Here is an 18782-nt window from a genome sequence, read left to right on the forward strand (position 1 = left end):
TTTGTTGTTCAGTCACCTCATTTTGTTGTTCAGTCACTCAGTCATGTCCAACTCTTTGCAACCCCATGGACCACAGCATGAGAGGGTTCCCTGTCCTTCACCATCTCCTGCAGTTTGCTCAAACTCATGTCCATTGAATTGGTGATGCTATCCAACCATCTCATCCTCTGTCATACCCTTCTCTTCCTGCTTTCAATCTTTCCCGGCATTAGGGTCCATTCAAATGAGTCAGTTCTTTGCATCAGGTGGCCAAAGTATTGGAGCTTCAGCATCAGTCCTTCCAATGAATATTCAGGGTTGATTTCCTTTAGGATTGGCTGGTTTGATCTCCTTGCAATCAAAGGGACTCCAGAGAGTCTTCTCCAACACCAAAGTTCAAAAGCATCAATTCTTCAGTGCCCAGCCTTGTTTATGGTCCAACTCTCACATCCATACATGACTACTGGAAAAAATACAGCTTTGACTATATGGATCTTTGTTGGCAAAGTAAAGTCCATGCTTTTTAATATGCTGTCTAGGTTTGTCACAGTTTTTCTTCCAAGGAGCAAGGGTCTTTTAATTTCATGGCTGCAATCACCATCCACAGTGATTTTGGAGCCCAAGAAAATAAAATCTCTCACTGTTTCCATTGTTTCCCTATCTATTTGCATTGAGTTGATGGGACTGAATGCTATGACCTTAGTTTTTTGAATGTTGAGTTTTAAGCCAACTTTTCACTCTCCTCTTTCATCTTCATCAAGAGTCTCTTTAGCCTCTCTTCACTTTATGCCATAAGAGTGGTATCATCTGCATATCCAAGGTTAATGATATTTCTCTGGCAATCTTGATTCCAACTTGTGCATCATCCTGTCCAGCATTTCGCATGATGTGCTCTACATAAAATTTAAATAAGCAGGGTGACAATATACAGCCTTGATATACTCCTTTCCCAACTTGGAACCAGTCCGTTGTTCCATGTCCAATTCTAACTCTTGATTCTTGACCTGCATACAGGTTTCTCAGGAGGCAGGTGAAGTGGTCTGGTATTCCCATCTCTTTAAGAATTTTCCACAGTTTGTCGTGATCCACACAGTCAAAGGCTTTCACATAGTCAATGAAACCGAAGTAGATGTTTTTCTGGAATTCTCCTGCTTTTTGTATGATTCAATGGATGTTGGCAATTTGATCTCTGGTTCCTCTGCCTTTTTTAAATCCAGCTTGAACATCTGTAAAGTCTCGGTTCATGTACTGTTGAAGCCTAGCTTAAAGGATTTTGAGCATGACTTTGCTAGCATGTGAAATGAGTGTAATCATGTGGTAGTTTGAACGTTCTTTGGCATTGCCGTTCTTTGGGATTGGAATGAAAATACCAATGAAATGACCACAGGTTTTGAAGTACAAAAAGACAGTAGGTGAAAACAAATGGACAACTTGAAAAAGAACTCAGGGCAAACCTTATCCTGAGCTGAGTACAAAATGCCCACAAGTTCTCAGCTCTCCTCCTTCACCTGAGCCCAAGAGGAAAAGAGTTGACTTTTAAAAATTGTTGTGGGGCAAATGCAAATTTACCTTAATTGACCCCGTCCTAATCCCAGAGAAGGTTTTTATTAACAACTAGTTGCCCAGTAAAATGACATGAAAATGATTTGGTTTTCCTGATCAAACACTCACATTGAAGATAAAAGTCAGGGATATGGCAAATGAACTATGGAAGTGCATTTTACTGATTATAGGGGCAAAAGTCTGTAACTCAAAAAGAACAAGACATTATAGCACTCAAATTACAGAAGACTACCATGCTCAGGGGAGAATTTAATTCAGGAAGCTTGTAAAACTTAAAAATCACCAGTTTCATGCTATTAAGATCCAAAAGAACTTGGAATCTATTAACAAGAGACTGAAGGTAAATGATAAACAACACAGATTAAACCTGTTAATACTGAGAAATAGGCAGAAATCAAAGTGAGCTAGGTGAGAAAGAAATTCAAATCAAATAAAAGACTGAAGTAGAAGAGTTTTAAAAATCATCTCAGAAGATTCAAAGAGAAGAATTAACAGTGTCAAAATCAAAAAATGAAAAATGAAAAAATTATGAAGTAATAACCCAGATCCAGAGACCGAACAGTATAAAGATAATAATTAATTCATTGAACGTTTATTATGTGCCTATCTCCAAGCAAAATATTCTAGGAGTTAATTCATTTTTAAATCTTTGCAGCAATTTTATAATATAAAGAAGGTTTTCATCTTGAATTTATAGATGAGGACACTCCAATATAGCAATACAATTTCAAATTTGCCTAATACCATACTAAATGACATTACTGGGATTTGAACTCAGATTAATTTGACCTGGGACTTCCTTGGTGACTCAGATGGTAAACAATCTGCCTGTGGTACAGGAGACCCAGGTTCAACCCCTGGGTCAGGAAGATCCCTTCGAAAAGGAAATGGCAACCCACTCCAGTAATTTTTACTTGGAGAAGTCCATGGACAGAGGAGCCTGGTGAGCTACAGTCTAAGGGGTCACAAAGAATCAGAAAACACTGACCAAGTAACACATTGACTATCACTTTGATTTGACTCGATAACTGTGTTCTAGACTTCTAAAATGAGGAAGGTAAACTGGGAAGAAATGTATAATATTGAAAACTCCTATGTCTCAACAGCACACTTTCCAAGCCAAAGAGAGACTCAAATTTGAAGAAAGAGAGTTTGCTATAGAACAGAAAAAAAAAAAAATCGTGAAAAGAAACCAACACATTTTATTATAACTTAATTGGTTAAGGACCCTTTTTGAACCAATACAGCTAAATTGGTTTACGGATTCAGGGTTTATTTGATGGTTCCATTCAAAAAATACCACTATAATAAACAAAAATTTAGCTTTAAAATCTTAACAAGAGTCACCTGAGAATTGCTAAAAGATTACTTTCAAGATCAATAACAAAGCTACTCATGAACTGCTTTCTTTTACTCTCTCTTGGTCCTTGTTCTCTCAATCAATTGACAAAACAGCTGCCATCAACCAATCTCTACACTCCTAATATCTTCACCAAATCCATTATTTCTGGCTCTCTACTTTCTCATCCCTTCTTTCTCACTCTCTAGTTGCTTTTCTTTTCTTTTGCTGTGAAACCTGATATTGATACTAATTCAGCCTGGCTTTGGTGCCTCTCAATTCATACTCCTCTCCCTTAATAGTCCGATTCTTCCCAGTAAAAGTCCATCTTGCAGTACCAGAGTTCTCCATAACCTTTAAGATACCTCTTACATATGTCCTTATCTGTTCACGTCTTTGTAAGCAACAGATACATATTTAGGATTCCTTGAGAGGAAAAAAGTTATAGAATTCATAGTCCAGCACAAGCAAGAAGATAAATAAAGGAATAGCAAAAAAAAATTAATTAATTAAAAGTATTGAAGTTATTTTACCCCATAAAATAGGGTAGGAGAAATAAGAGCAATTGTATAAATTACAAAAATAAATATGAATTACACTCCCCTACTAAAATACAGAGAGTTTTAAGTTGACTATAAAGGTAAATAAAACTAGATTCTGTTGACACAGATATACTTCAAACAATGTAACTTTAAAAGTGGCAACTGTAAATGTAATAAGAAAAAGAAAAATACAAACAAAAAGCAAGCTTCCAAAGTAACACAACTGACAAATGGAAGAAACTGACAAAACTGCAATAATTGAGATTTTTTTTTCCCTTAGTTTTTCACAGATTGAATATATATAAATAAATAAATAACAAGTGGTCAGAGGTTCTCTAATTTTCCTCTCTATATATACCATTCACATGCTTGAAATGCCCTACAGTAACATTCAGCAGTTTATTTTACTGGTTTTCAATCCTGGAGGTAGGATTACCTTTCAGAATCTTGTGTAATTTGAGAGCACTCTCTGCCCTGTTTCTGATTTGATCTTACCTCAAACTTAGAATTGCTAATTCAGAAGATATGCATTATATATATATGTGTGTGTGTGTATATTATCAATATGAAGTGAAGTGAAGTGAAGTCACTCAGTCATGTCCGACTCTTTGCGACCCCGTGGACTGTAGCCCACTCAGGCTCCTCTGTCCATGAGATTCTCTAGGCAAGAATACTGGAGTGGATTGCCATTTCCTTCTCCAGGGGATCTTCCCAACCCAGGGATTGAACCTGGGTCTTCTGCATTGCAGGCAGATGCGTTATCCTCTGAGCCACCAGGGAAGCGCATATTATCAATATGGTATATCTAATAAGCAAATATTAGTATATCCTGAATGGAGAATATGGACTTTTTTTTCCAAATTACCCATAGAAAACTAACAAAAATTTTTAAAGATATTATATCAACTACAGAAAATGTGCTTTAAAATCTGCATATAAAAATGTAAATCAAAATTAAAGAAAAATAAGAAATTGCAGTGTTGCAACACATAAGGCAAACTTAAGTACAATATTCTTCATATATAAAGAGATACTTATAATCAATGAGAAAAATGTGAATCCTCCAATAGAAAAACTGATAATGAAACATGATAGATATGTCATAAAAGAAGTATATATTGTCAGTAAACATGAAAATGCTTAATGTCTCCAGGAATAAAGTAAGCCAAAATAATACTCTGACATATATATTTTTTTTAATTTACAGTTTAACTGTAGAACTTGTCAACTAGGATATAAAGTGAAATATACAATCATGCATTCTGCTTGCTGGTGGGAGTATGATTTATACAGTCTTTTTGGCACATATTTGACAACCCCAAAATATAACTAAATCTTTGTTAAGAAATTACCATATGTTAAGCATTGTGCTAGATGCTTTAAAAACTTCTGATAGCTAACATTCTACAGTGTGACAGTGTGTCAAGGGCTGCCCTGTATGCTTTACATACACATGGACTCCCTTAATCCTCACAGCTGTCCTGTGAGGTGGGCAGCTATTTCATTACCCACAGGGAATCCGAAGCACAGACACGTTAATTAATGTGTCTAAGTTTACACAGCTGAAAAGAGAGCTGAAATATCATATCACTTAATATATTTAATATTCTTCTGAGGTTAATATTATTCTCCCACTTCATAGGTTGAAGTGAAGTTGCTCAGTCATGTCCAACTTTTTGTGACCCCATGGACTGTAGCCCTCCAGGCTCCTCCGTCCATAGGATTCTCCAGGCAAGAATACTGGAGTGGGTTGCGATTTCCTTCTCCAGGGGATCTTCCCGACCCAGGGATTGAACCCAGGTCTCCTGCATTGCAGGCAGACGCTTTAACCTCTGAGCCACCAGGGAAGCATAACTTAACTTCATAGGTTAAGACACCATAAAGAGACCCAGGAGAATACACAAATTCCCCAATGTTATAGCGAGGGTAAGCAGCAGAGATTTGTATCAATGTCTGCTTGAGCCAGCTTCCCAGGTGGCTCAGATGCTAAAGAAACCTTTCTGCAGGGCAGTAGACCTGGATTCAAATCCTGGGTTGGGAAGATACCTGGAGAAGGGAATGGCAATGCACTCCAGTATGATTCTTGCCTAGAGAATTCCATGGACAGAGGAGCCTGGCAAGCTACAGTCCATAGAGTTACAAAGAGCTGGACATGACTGAGCGACTAACACATACACTGCTTGACCTCAGAGTCCAAGACTGAATACTGCTTTAAGAAACTTTGACCTAGCTGTTCCATTTCAAGGGATTTAACCTACCATCAATGTTGGTCATTCCTCCAAAGATTTGTATGCAGACTTTTAAAAACCCTATTACTTATAACAGTAAAATTTGGAAATTCAGAAAATAAGAGGAGACTGAGACAAAATGAGATTGGGAGACAGGCAGTGGAGAGCAGCTGCAGAATTTTAAAGAGAGAACCATGATGTCTGGTCACTTGGTGGGATGGAATCATGGTGGTTGTGGGGTGGAGGTGTCATGAGAAAGGAGAGTTACTGTAGTTGTCCAGGTAAGATATTGGAATGGTTTGTCTTGGACAGTAGATAAAGGGAGACATAGATGAGTTTAACACCTAGTTTAGAAAATGGAATCGATAAACATGGATATATGATGTATGAACAGGATGTAAACATCTCAAAAAGTCTCAAGCTTCATTAACTGGGGGGCTGGAGATGTCATTTATTGATATTGAGAATGGATGAGGAACAGAAATTCAGTTTTGGAGATGGTAAATTTAGAAATAATGAGACATCTACTGGAAATGTCAATTTTTTCGAATGCCTGCTGGATACACACATTTGGAAGTCTGGGTAGGATGTGCATTTAGGAGTCAATAGTGTCTGTAGGGTATTGGATGCTTTGTGAATCTATGAGTTTCCTGGAGCAAGACTGTGGAAAAAAATTTAAAAAGAGAGAGAAAAGGTCCCAGATCTAAACCCTGAGGTCTTTCAAAAGGCAGAGTTGAGCTTCTGAGGGAGTGGGCAAAGACACTGAGAAAAGGGGACCCAGAAGCAGAACAATAATAAAAATGATGAGATATTTCAAGAGATGGTAAGAAATCCACAGTGCAGAATGCTATCAAGCAGGGGAGACCAGGATTGTAGTGTTCTGTGGATATTTAAAATGGAAGCTTTAAAAGGCAAGTAAGCAGAAGCCAGACCTAGTGAAGAAATGGGGACAACACCACAGATGCCTTAGGAAGAGGATAGAGACAGTGGTAGCTGGAAGGGACTTTAGATAAAAGGAAGATTTTTATCATGGGTTTGGGTTTGTTTGTGTTTAACAATGGGTGTTGATAGATGTGTTTGAATCATCCTGGGCAGAACCCAAATGGGCAGTGGCTCTAACTTTGGCATCACCAGCATCACTAGAGGAGGGCTTGGTAAAACGGGACTGCTGAGCTCTGCTTCGCAGCTTCTGCTTCAGCAGGTGGGGGTGAACTGGAGAATTTGCATGAATAAGAAGGTCTCAGGGGAGGCTGTTGATCCAAGTCCTAGGACCACACTTGGTAAATGACTCCAGGAGACAGAGGTTAAAATATAAGTAAGAGGAAGAGAGACCACCAGTAATAGCTCTGAAAAAGCAGGAAAAGTTGGGGTCCATAGGACTTTTGAAGATTTTATTTTTAATAGCATAAGGGAAGCTCTGTAAAAACAGGAAGGGAAATGGAGAGAAATGTGAAAAAAAAAGTGAAAATAATATTATATGCCAAAGATGTTTTTAAATGTTTTAACATCCATTAATTCACTAATCCTGTAATAACAGTGCTATTGTTCAGAAAAATGCAATTAATGTATATATTTCATAGGAAGAGAGTGACAGAAATTCTTTATGATAGATTTTTGCTTTTTTGGTGTCCAAGAAAATTTCATATATAAGGCTATCAGCTGAGTGGGATAAAGAAGGCAGGTTAACACCTAGATAGTTTGGAAAAATATAAAATATTTAACGAGGAGAATAGGAGAAGGAGCTTATTATAGAAACACAGTAAGATTGGTGTCATTACTGAGTGTCCAAACAGAAAATGGGAACTGAGACTTCTTCTAGCCCACTTAGCTGCAGTGTGCAGCCTGGGCAGAGGCCCAATCAGATTGGGTTTTTATTAGATGGGTAAAATAGAGGACAAAGGAAATGAAAGATAAACAAATTTTTTTAATTGGTTGTATATTTGGGCTGTAGATTCTAAGGTATCTAAAACAAGAAAGTAAAGATTGATAGAGATGACTGATGTGTTAGAAAAACAATTAAGGCCACTTTGAAAACCCATCTAATTTGTCAAGTTCTTAAAAGTATCTCTGACAGAGGAAAATTATTTTTTCTATTAAATTTTTTGGATGCACTTCATTTTTTGGGGGGGTCAAAGGCTTAAATCTGGCTTTCCATTTAAATGGGCCTTAACATTTCATGAGGCTGAAAACTGCTATCTTAGACACAAGCAGAAATTTGAGCATGGGACCTTGTGTGTTGCTCGTGTGTGTATTTCACTCCCGCCTGTGTGCACACTATCCATGGTGTACCGTGAGAAATTGATTCACTGATTTGCCAGTCAAACTGCTGGTGCTCTAATCTCCTCTACCTTGACATAATTAGGTTTAATAAACAATTTTACAATAAATAATTGTACTGTGAACTTGGGCTAGTCCCAACGAGTAAACTTTTGCATGGTAAAATAGGTCACTGACACTCTATATATACATAAAATCTTGAAAAGTTTCACATTTTAAGGGCGTATAAGCATCCTAGGTATAAGAATCTCATTAAGGGTGAAAGCCACTCGTGACCTAACCTTTTGGGGATGGAGAAAGTACCAGCCTCATAATGAAACTATCCATGAAAGCCCATAAACATTTATAGAATTATTTTTCATCCTTCATGGATAGAGGTGTCCGTATAATTAGATGATTCTTGTTGTTTGTAACCAGGCAAAAATTTGAGAATTTTTCATATACTAGGGCAAAAGGCTTGACGGATGTTTGTATTCAAAGTCAAAACAGAAAGAAAATTAATAAGATCTACTCCCTTGAGGAACCCACTTTACCTGTGAAGGTGTTGGTATCGACAAGCTCAGAGCTGGCAGAGGGCATGTGGGGTGGACCGGGAGCATCCTCACTGTAGGCTCTCAGGATATACTTCTCAATTACACCTCTAGCCACAACAGGTTCATCCCAGGTCACCTCGATGCTATAGCCATTTATGCTGCGGACTCCTGAGGGAGTTGGCACACTTTGTGGAGCTGTGAAAGGATAAAAGAGAAAATAGGCAGAATGGCAGCTCTGAAAAGACTATTGCTCCTATTCTTCACTTTTAATGGCTGCAGTAAATCAGACTCAACCATTAGCATAAATACAATTTATTAGAGTTGTAACTTTTCAGCATTGATTTAATATGACTGCACATCTTGAGCCATTCAGTTTAAGCGATATTTCAAAACCATCAAAACTCCATCGACATCACGTTCTTTCAAGTCTAGACCAGGTTTTCCAAAAACATTTAATGTATCCAACATGTTTTAAACATCACTCATAAAGAAGGAGGTGGATGGTAGGCAGATAACAAGTTCAAACAATATAATGATGTACCCCTTTGAAGCAAGATAATTAGACTGTTATTATACATAGTGGTTTGACACTTTTATATCGTCAATGTATTAGCCAAAAAATATCACAAATGTGATCGTATTGTACTTGAAGGTCTGATCCCATTTGCAAATTCAGTTGTTTTTCCAATTAATTTTTAAAGAAGTAAAGTTCTACCAGCTGGGATATACAGGATACATTCCTACCTGCACTCAGAGGAAGGGGCAGATAGAGAAGTTGATGCCCTTGAGATTCTACAAAATCGTTTTCAGAGATGTTTTCTTCAGAGCATCACAAAGTAACATAAAATGAAAAGTTTATAGAAACTACAAAACCTCACTTATAAGCTGAATCTTCTACTTTTAAAAGTCCATAACCTTTAACTATTTATTAGATATTTCTCTGGTTCTGATCAGTAACAACTTCATCACAGCTGACTGCACTGAGGATGCTGAGAAAAAGCCCGAGGAACTCCGTGGCAGGATGATGGATGACAGAGGGGCTCTGACTGCTCCTGGACTCCTGAGCGCTGTCGATGGAGGATCACCCTGGTCTCTCCCCATCAAATAGCCTCCTCCTCTGACTTTACTCTTCAGGCCAATAAAACAGGACAGCCTCAAGGGAAGCATCATGAACGTAAGGAGTGAGGGGAGCACAGAGGTGGAGAACCACTGTCTGTGCAGGTGAACCACCACAAGCAACTTTAGGAAATGCACAGGCCACACAATCAAGTTCCAAGTGATGGGACAATGGGAGTGATGCTGATTTTATTAGTTCTGAAATGCGGTACAGGGCAAAGTACAGTCCTGTCTAACAGATGGTGTTCTCATAAGGGACAGAGCAAAACTGACTCAAAAATAATTAAATAGTGCAATTATTCTCCAACCCTTGGGAGCATGTAGCTGCTCGGTGTTGTGGTCAGATTGTAAATATGAATTTATGGCATAAGACTTTGTGGTCAGATCACTGCTATAAATTCAGAGCTCTATTTGCATACTTTCTTGGTGGTACTCAAAATCGGGGCTATGTAAGCCATGCACTTTATGGACACCAATTTAGGTTGCTGAATTAGACTGAAAGCAGGCTTTATATTTATTAATAAAGTAGAGAAATGTGAAACAGGGGCAGAGAACATGCCAGTCACAAATGAACATTTTACATTAGAGCTTTTTCCAAGATCTAAAATTGAAAAGGATTTAAGGGATCATTCAGTTCATTGTCTTGCCTATAAATAGATGATGATTTAACTCATCCTGGAAAAGTGTCAAGTTTTCCTCTTCTAAAAACTCTATAGGCAGCAAACTCCCAAAATTCTTATCAGTATCCCATCTCAGTATTTAATTATCTTTTAGATTAAAAAGATTCCTCAAAGGACATCTGCACTAGTAACCTGTTGTTGCTATGTTGCTAAGTCACTTCAGTCGTGTCTGACTCTGTGCGACCCCATAGACGGCAGCCCACCAGGCTCCCCGTCCCTGGGATTCTCTAGGCAAGAACACTGGAGTGGGTTGCCATTTCCTTCTCCAATGCATGAAAGTGAAAAGTCAAAGTGAAGTCGCTCAGTCGTGTCCAACTCTTAGCGACCCCATGGACTGCAGCCTACAAGACTTCTCCGTCCATGGGATTTTCCAGGCAAGAGTACTGGAGTGGGGTGCCATTGCCTTCTCCAAGTAACCTGTTATTGATCATAAACATGAGAGGGTACTCGGTAAAACAAACAAACAAACATGTCTTTAAACAAATCACAACTTGCTAAGGACAACTCTTCAAGAGTGTCAATCATACGTATTTGTCTTTCTGACAAATATTTTCTCTAAAATGGTAGAAGGCTACTGATTCACAAAACTTCTCGTAATGAATGCCTCTTTGTGATGGTATTATGTGAAAAGATGTTGTGGTCACTCTCAGAGGTACAAAGTGCTAATAAATCAGTTATCTGAGATTAGATCTAATACAGTCTGTTTCCTAGTTGTTTCTCCATTCAACTCAAAGAAATTAGACCATTCAGCAATTTCTATCCTGGAAGAGGCATTCTAAGGCCTTAACAGTAAGCACCATGGCAAACATCTGCCATTATGTGATAAAAGACACATGCATGCAAGCTTAGTCATATCCAACTGTTTTGGAGACCCCATGGGCTGTAGCCCATCTGGCCCCTCCATCCATGGAATTTTCCAGGCAAGAATTCTGAAATGAGTTGCCATTTTCCTCCTCCAGTGGATCTTCCTGATACAGGGATCGAACCTGCACCCCCTATGTCTCCTGTATCGCAGGCAGATTCTTTTCCAATTGAGCCATTGCAGAAGCCCAATAAAAGACACATTTGCTTCCAACCACAGTGTGGGTTTCAAACAAGCTCTCCACCAAAGAGCCCAGAAGCTGCCTATCCTCACCCAAAGGTAACCCTGACTTTAGCTTTTTGGGGACTAAGCAACTTGTAAAGATTTCCAGTTCTTAGATGAATTATAGTCAATATGGGCCTTTATCAAGACAACTTGAACTTACTTTCTTCTGCATCTGAAGAGGAAAGACTCAGCCTGAACAAATCTTTATGAAATATTTGAAGAATCACAAGTCCTGATCCACTAAGCATTTTCACCAACAACAGATGACTCTGCAAACCAAGGCGTGCTCTGTCACAAGATTACAAACATGGTACTTGCTGCACGGGTGAGAGGCTTTGTTTTTCTTTACCTGCACAATATATGCATTTGTGTGTGATACGCATTTTAAGATAAACACTCTTTACCTGCTCCTGTTGTGCGTCCCCGGCTCCAATCGCTGTGTACCGAACCTCCTTCATGTGAGGCTGTTACTCGATACAGGTATTCTTAAGTGGAAATAAGAAGGAGGAAAGTTAACATAGGACTCATGGAGAATAGTGGTGGGCTGGCAGGGAGGAAAGAGGCGATGAGCAAGAGCCATGGAACACTGAATTTAGGGCATCTCTGCTTTACCTGTGAATGGCTGGAGATGGCTCTCATAAGCAGTCCGCTCTTCTCCCCGGTACACCAGGATGGAGTCATTTCCCCTGCACTTAGCAGCACTGTCAGTTGACAAGCATCCATCCAGATTGACTCTGACAGCACCACTGGACACGGATGCCAAGTTAATGACAGCCCCCCGTGCAAACTTCACATCCTTCATGCAACCACCGAAACCTAGCAAACAGTAAGGGATGAGTATCACACAAAGGGCTTGAGTCCTTAATTAGCCATCATTTTTGTCCCCTCTGTAGTACTACATTTTGATTAAGTTGGGGAGGTGGTTTAGACACAAGTTTCAAACTTTCAAGTCTTCTTTGGGAGATCCTTTCTGCTCCTTTATGCCTGCTTTTTACCAGGCTAAGCTGCTGCAGGAAATATTTATATTTACGTTCTTTTGAAATATATATAAGCTGATAATTGTAATTCAACTGAATTAGATTCAACTGAAAAGTATGTATTATATCTTTTTAGGAGCAGTTTTTTTGCATTCTGTTTATTCCTATGAAATAATATGTAGTCCAGTGGTGCTACATAATGTGTAGGCAATTATACATGATGGTGAGAGCGTTTTCACATGTTCCTCAGTCCTGGAAAATGAAGTTACCTGTATGCATAAGTCCATGTCTAAGTGCCAAAAACTAATATGTAAATGAGCATGATTATTCAAGAAGCTCACTGAGAAAAGAGAAACTACACTCTCAGGTCCCCCGTTGCTCAGTCGTAAAGAATCCGCCTGCAATGCAGGAAACATGGGTAGATGTAGCTTTGGTCCCAGGGTTGGAAAGATCCCCTGGAGAAGCCACTCCAGTATTGTTGCCTGGGAAATTGCACGGACAGAGGAGCCTGGCAGGCTACAGTCCACAGGGACACAAAAAGTTGGACACAACTGAGCATGGAGCATGAGGTTCTAATGCAGAACCATAGGAGATGGTTGGATAAGATCACCAATTCAATGGACATGAGTTTGAGCCAACTCCTGGAGACAGTGAAGAACAAGGAAGCCTGATGGTCTGCAATCCATGGGGTCACAAAGAGTTAGACATGACTTATCGATTGAACAACAAGGAGAAACAATGTAGTTTCAAAATACACTAAAATCATGAGTTATTGCAATGAATTCCATAACAACATTTCATAGTCATAGAACAAAGCCCCAGTTAATTCAGGACACTTGGGAGCTGTCACTGTGCTCCACCATTTTCACTGAGTTTCATAATCTTGACTGTGCAAAATGATTACCAGTTTCAGGTTCATGGTCTCAGGACAGGAACCAAATTCAACTTTGGCAATAGCAACACAAGAAGCATCTTGGGAAGTGTAGTTTACTCAGTTGAGTTTAGAATAGCCACGCTGCATTCAGTTCTGGGAAGTTTAATAGAGAAGGTGGAGGAGATGGGTTTGAAGTGTGTACTGACTGCTCTCTTTTTACAGAACCATGGGGCATCACGTCACCTGGGGAGCAGCTGGAGCTTTGAATGACTTGCTATTTTGTATAAACAGAGATCAGTTCCGCGAGGTTTGGCAGCACTCCACTCACAAAACTGCACACAATTGTCAAAGAAGGGACAAACAGACTGAGTTTGAGATTGCTGGAGCACATAGTCTCTCTTTCGTGAACAAAACACTGTCAAGTCTGAATGGCCCCAAACAGATAATTAGTTCTTTTCAAGATTACAGCCCACCAGCAAGAAATGGAAATAAAATACAATGCAATGCTGAACAGTAAAGTAAGTTAATTCTAACAATGACCATATTGTTCTCTTCAGCATTTATATGGTGTGTTATTCTTTCTGCTAACACATTAAGTTGCAGCCTATTTCCTTTTAAATGCCTTTGCTATTATTCACATTCCTTTAGGCCTGACTGATCAATACTGCTAGTCTATCTTCAACACACAGTAGATACTCAGTAAGTTGGGTAAATTGAGTTGAAAGCAATGAAGCTCAATATAAAAGCATCTCCTTGAAAATTCAGAAGCTAAGAATTCTAATTTCTTTACAAGTAGTAATTTTCTGATGGCACAGAGCTGAGTCACCTAACTTCTCTTGTCCTCCAGTTTCCCTGCCAATAAAAGGATGAACAATTCAAAGACAGCTTCGGCAAACATTAATGCACCCTTATAAGGAATGTCGCTTTATTGTTCAAGGGGTTCAGAATTTCATTTCACAGAATGAAAAGACTGCTAGAGATGGATGGTGTTGATGGTTGTTCAAAAACATGAATGTACTAAATGCCTGAGCTGGACACTTAAAAGTGATTAAGATGGTAAATGGTATGTTAGGTGTTACTGTTGTTGAGTTGCTAAGTTATGTCCGATTCTTTATGACCCCATGGACTGTAGTCCACAAGACTCCTCTGCCCATGGAATTTTCCAGGAAAGAATACTGGGTTGCCATTTCCTTCTGCAGGAGATCTTCCCAACCAAGGGATCAAACCCACATCTCCTATATTAGTAGTGGATTCTTTGAGTCACCTGGCAAGCCCCAATACCTAATGGTATGTTAGGTATTTGTTGTTGTTCAGTCACTCAGCTGTGTCCAGCTCTTTGCGACCCCATGGACTGCAGCATGCCAGGCTTCCCTGTTTTTCACCACCCGCTGGAGCTTGCTCAAACTTATTTCTATTGAGCTGGTGATGCCATCCAACCATCTCATCCTCTGTCCCCTTCTCCTCCTGCCTTCAATCTTTCGCAGCATCAGGGTCTTCTCTAATGAGTCAGTTCTTCACATCAGGTGGCCAAAGTATTAGAATTTCAGATTTAGCATCAGTCCCTTCAATGAATACTCAGGATTGATTTTCTTTAGGATTGACTGGTTTGACCTCCTTGCAGTCCAAGGGACTCTCAAGAGTCTTCTCCAACACCACAGTTCAAAAGTATCCATTCTTAGGCATTCAGCCTTCTTTATGGTCTGACATCCATACACAACTACTGGAAAACCCCTTAACTGTACAGACCTTTGTCAGCAAAGTAATGTTAGATAAAAGTGAAAGTGAAGTCACTCAGTCGTGTCCGACTCTTTGCGACCCTGTGGACTGTAGCCCACCAGGCTCCTCAGTCCATGGGATTCTCCAGGCAAGAATACTGGAGTGGATTGCCATTTCCTTCTCCAGGGGATCTTCCCAACCCAGGGATCGAACCCAGGTTTCCCACATTGCAGGCAGACGCTTTAACCTCTGAGCCACCAGAGAAGCCCTGATGTTAGGTATATTTAACTACAATTAAAACTGTTAAAAAAAAAAAAACAACTTTAAGAAATATCTTAAATGTTAATACAGAAGATACAATTTTAAATTTGGAAAAGGCCACAGTCATAGGCTTCCTTCACTCTGGAGGCAAAAAGGTACAGAGTAGAGTGATTCTTCTATGTAGTAATTCTGCTTAGAAAGTGGGACTCTGCCCTCAGGCCTTAGGGGTACAGCTACCTAGGCTATATTGCAGGGTCCTTGCTGTGCTATCCTTAGGGTAGTCAGAGGGTTTTGTCAAAGTTTGTACCATTCTTCCAACTCTGCACCATCAGAAACCCTCCTGCTGGAAATACTCCCGAGTGATCTCTGAAATATGAATGGGATGCGAGGATAAAAAGAAGGGAGAGGGGCTGTCTGTGGGAAGACTAGTGATGCCTCCTCATCTTTTTTTCCCTGCCTTTATGAAAACTGAAACTGACTCTCTACACCTATCCTCCTCCCAGTTCTCTGAATAACTTGAAGGTGGTCTAGAACTCTGGGTTGACAAACCTGAGAGACACAGTAGCCCTCTGGGGGAGGAGTCCAACCTGGGGGCACTTGGGCCAACTCTTAACCTCTCTGCTCAGAGCTATGGACAGACCATAACCTGGGAGACCACGTGCCATGGTCCGCTCACTCCCAACCAAGTGCCCATGGTCTAAGGTGGTATATCTTTAGCACATTATGTTGCCCAATGTCTCCAGAACATAGAGGAAAATTAATCTGCCTTTGATTTAAAGGAAGATTGTGACAATAATGGATATTTTAAAAAACAGCTCTAGTAGGACCACAAAAATAGAGCCTTTGGAAAAGGTGTTAATGGAGAAGCATGTTGCTGTTGTCCTTTAGCTGCTAAGTCCTGTCTGACTCTTTGTGACCCCATGGACTGTAGCCCACCAGGCTATTTGTCCATGGCATTTACCAGGCAAGAATCCTGGAGTGAGTTGCCATTCCCTTCACCAGGGGATCTTCCTGATCCAGGGATCAAACTTGGGTCTCCCGCATTGCAGGTGGATTCTTTACCACCGAACCAGCAGGAAAGCCCAGTGAAAAAACATGGAACAATTTTTATGATAGTGGACTGAAAAAAAATACAATAAGTGAATAGGATTAGTTTTAGTTGCAATTTACTACATGCATGCAGCACCTTTATATTGTGAATGTTCTCCTGATCACTGTGTAAAACATGCTGCTACTTATATAAATCAGTACTATTCAAAGCATCTGAGTCAGAATCTTAGGAGACAAAGCCATTTAAATACCATTTAAACTCTGCATTAAAAAAAAAAACCCTTTTCTGGGCAATTCCAGTGGATCTTGAATAATAATAATAGCTAATTTTATTGAGTTCTTACAAAGTTTTAGCTACTATACTTCAATATTTTATCAGTGGTTTGAGACCACTGATATGGATGATACTGCAATGATAAAAATTTAGTATTATCCATAAATAAAATATCTTCCAGTATCACAGTCTTAGTCATAGAGTTAGTCCTCTTGGGTCTATGTTGATGCTTCAAAGTTTCATCATTATCATCTTAATAATTCCAATTTTAGCCAGCTTTCTAGGACATTCATAATAAAGGGTTTTGGTGTACTTTGACAGTAACATGCTCAGTATACAGAGGATTTTTCCTAGACATAAATAGAATCAAGTAATTTTGTTCTTATAAAGAGTTTTCAAGCTCTTTCTAACCTTAGAAACCTGAAAACCCAAAGAAGCCCTTATATGAATGTAATATTTTTAGCTGCTGTTACATCTTAAGTGCCTTGAAAATGTCATTACTGTCTTATACCCCAGATATTCATTAACTCCCTTACTAGTACCCTTCTAAAAGTCTCCTTAGAGCTTGCCATATATTTTCTATTCAAAGACATTTAAATCTTTATGTACTTACCAAATAGGCAAAGACTGCTTCATGGAAATTTTAACCATTCAGGGTGCACAGGTTTTGAAATATGTTGAGAACATTTTCTACACAGAAACGTACAAGCTGGAAGTTTCTGTGCTTTTCCCACTTCATAGAGGAAGTAACTTCAACCAGTGCCCATGAAAAAGAACACTTGACTATAATAATGAAAGTGGGCTTTAACACCAGGCAGCCCAAGATGGGCAGGCTTGCCATCTGCTTAGTAGCCACTGACCTTGAGCAAATTACTTTCCTCTCTGCCCTCTAGTTTCCTAATCTTTAAAATGGGGATACAAGTAATAATACCTGTCTCATGGGCTTGCTATGAAGAACCGACCCAATTATTCTAACATGAGGTTTTCAGAACCACACCTGTCACACGATATGAACTCACATACAGTTAGTCTTTTTTAAACAATAATTTCTCCAATTATGTTCAAACTCCTTATATGAGTTAAAGGTTTCCTTTAGCTATACATCATACACTTGTACTTTTTCCTTTCATTGATGGTTATGAATATTAAATGACATACATATTTTTCACAGGTATGTCAGAAATTAAAGCAACCTCACATTTTCATGTGCTTTGCTTCATAAGAGCTCCATGGAAATGCATGGAAACAAATAGCATTGATGTCAGAAAAAAAACCCAGGGTATTTAAGGCCATTTTTCCTGGCTGTGCACACTAACCTATTTTTTAATCTGTAAATATAGATAATGATCAGCATTTAAAAGAACCAGAACCACATGCTTATCCAAGAAAAACATACAAGGAAACACTATGAGTGAGTGAGTGAAGTCGCTCAGTCGTGTCCAACTCTTTGTGACCCCATGGACTGTAGCCCACCAAGCTCCCCCATCCATGGAATTTTCTAGGCAAGAGTACTGGAGTGGGTTGCCATTTCCTTCTCCAGGGGATCTTCCCGAGCTGGGGATTATATATATATATATGTGTGCGTGTGTGTGTGTATCTCTCTCTCTCTCTCTATATATATATATATACACATACACATATACATGTACACACAAATATACATCTATGTATATTATATCTGATAAAGATGTTTGAATAAATATATTGATTTATTATTTATTGTATAAATAGATATTATTTAACATATAAATAGATATAACAACATACTCTTAAGGGCAACACACAAAACTATTTGAAGAAGTATTTTGTGATTTTATTTTGTAGAGCGCAAAATTCTTCCAGAAAATAGATGAATAGATGTTGCTTTCAGATCAGTTCTACTGCTCTGTCCTGAAACACAGAACCACAAAGACCTGGTAGTACTAGGGCTGTACTTCCAAATAAAGTTTACCTTGTTCCAGCTTCAGGTGTTTATAGGAGTCATGCAGCTCCTGTGGGATTCCTCCCACATAGACAGGGGAATTCACCATCAGGGCCTGGGCTCTGGACTCTGACACGTGCTCCATCAGTTCATTCATGCTTGCTGATATGACGGAATCATTTCTCTTAATGATCACTTTATTCCACTTTCCATCACAGTAGGACAGCCCTGGCCAAAGATCCACTTGTGTAAAAGTAAGACTAGTATTTAACCGGAAGCTCAATATTCCACTCTTCAGTTCCATCTGTATTTCATATTAAAAAGAAAATAGGTATATAAAAAGACTGCAGAATAGCAGTTTGGGA

The 18782-nt window shown here is 39.1% G+C and overlaps 1 protein-coding gene across 1 annotated transcript in view; it reads right to left on the reverse strand.

The window, feature by feature from the left end:
* USH2A (usherin) overlaps positions 1 to 18782 on the reverse strand; it is a 935662-nt gene that overhangs the window by 506969 nt on the left and 409911 nt on the right. Inside the window, exons 27-30 of the mRNA XM_005690572.2 lie at positions 18448 to 18721; positions 11957 to 12160; positions 11749 to 11829; positions 8462 to 8656 (exon numbers count right to left, since the gene is read on the reverse strand). Coding sequence (XP_005690629.2) covers positions 8462 to 8656; positions 11749 to 11829; positions 11957 to 12160; positions 18448 to 18721 — 754 coding nt within the window. The remainder of the gene's footprint in view (positions 1 to 8461; positions 8657 to 11748; positions 11830 to 11956; positions 12161 to 18447; positions 18722 to 18782) is intronic.

The sequence above is a fragment of the Capra hircus genome, chromosome 16, assembly GCF_001704415.2.
Source record: "Capra hircus breed San Clemente chromosome 16, ASM170441v1, whole genome shotgun sequence".
In the NCBI taxonomy this organism is placed as follows: domain Eukaryota; kingdom Metazoa; phylum Chordata; class Mammalia; order Artiodactyla; family Bovidae; genus Capra; species Capra hircus.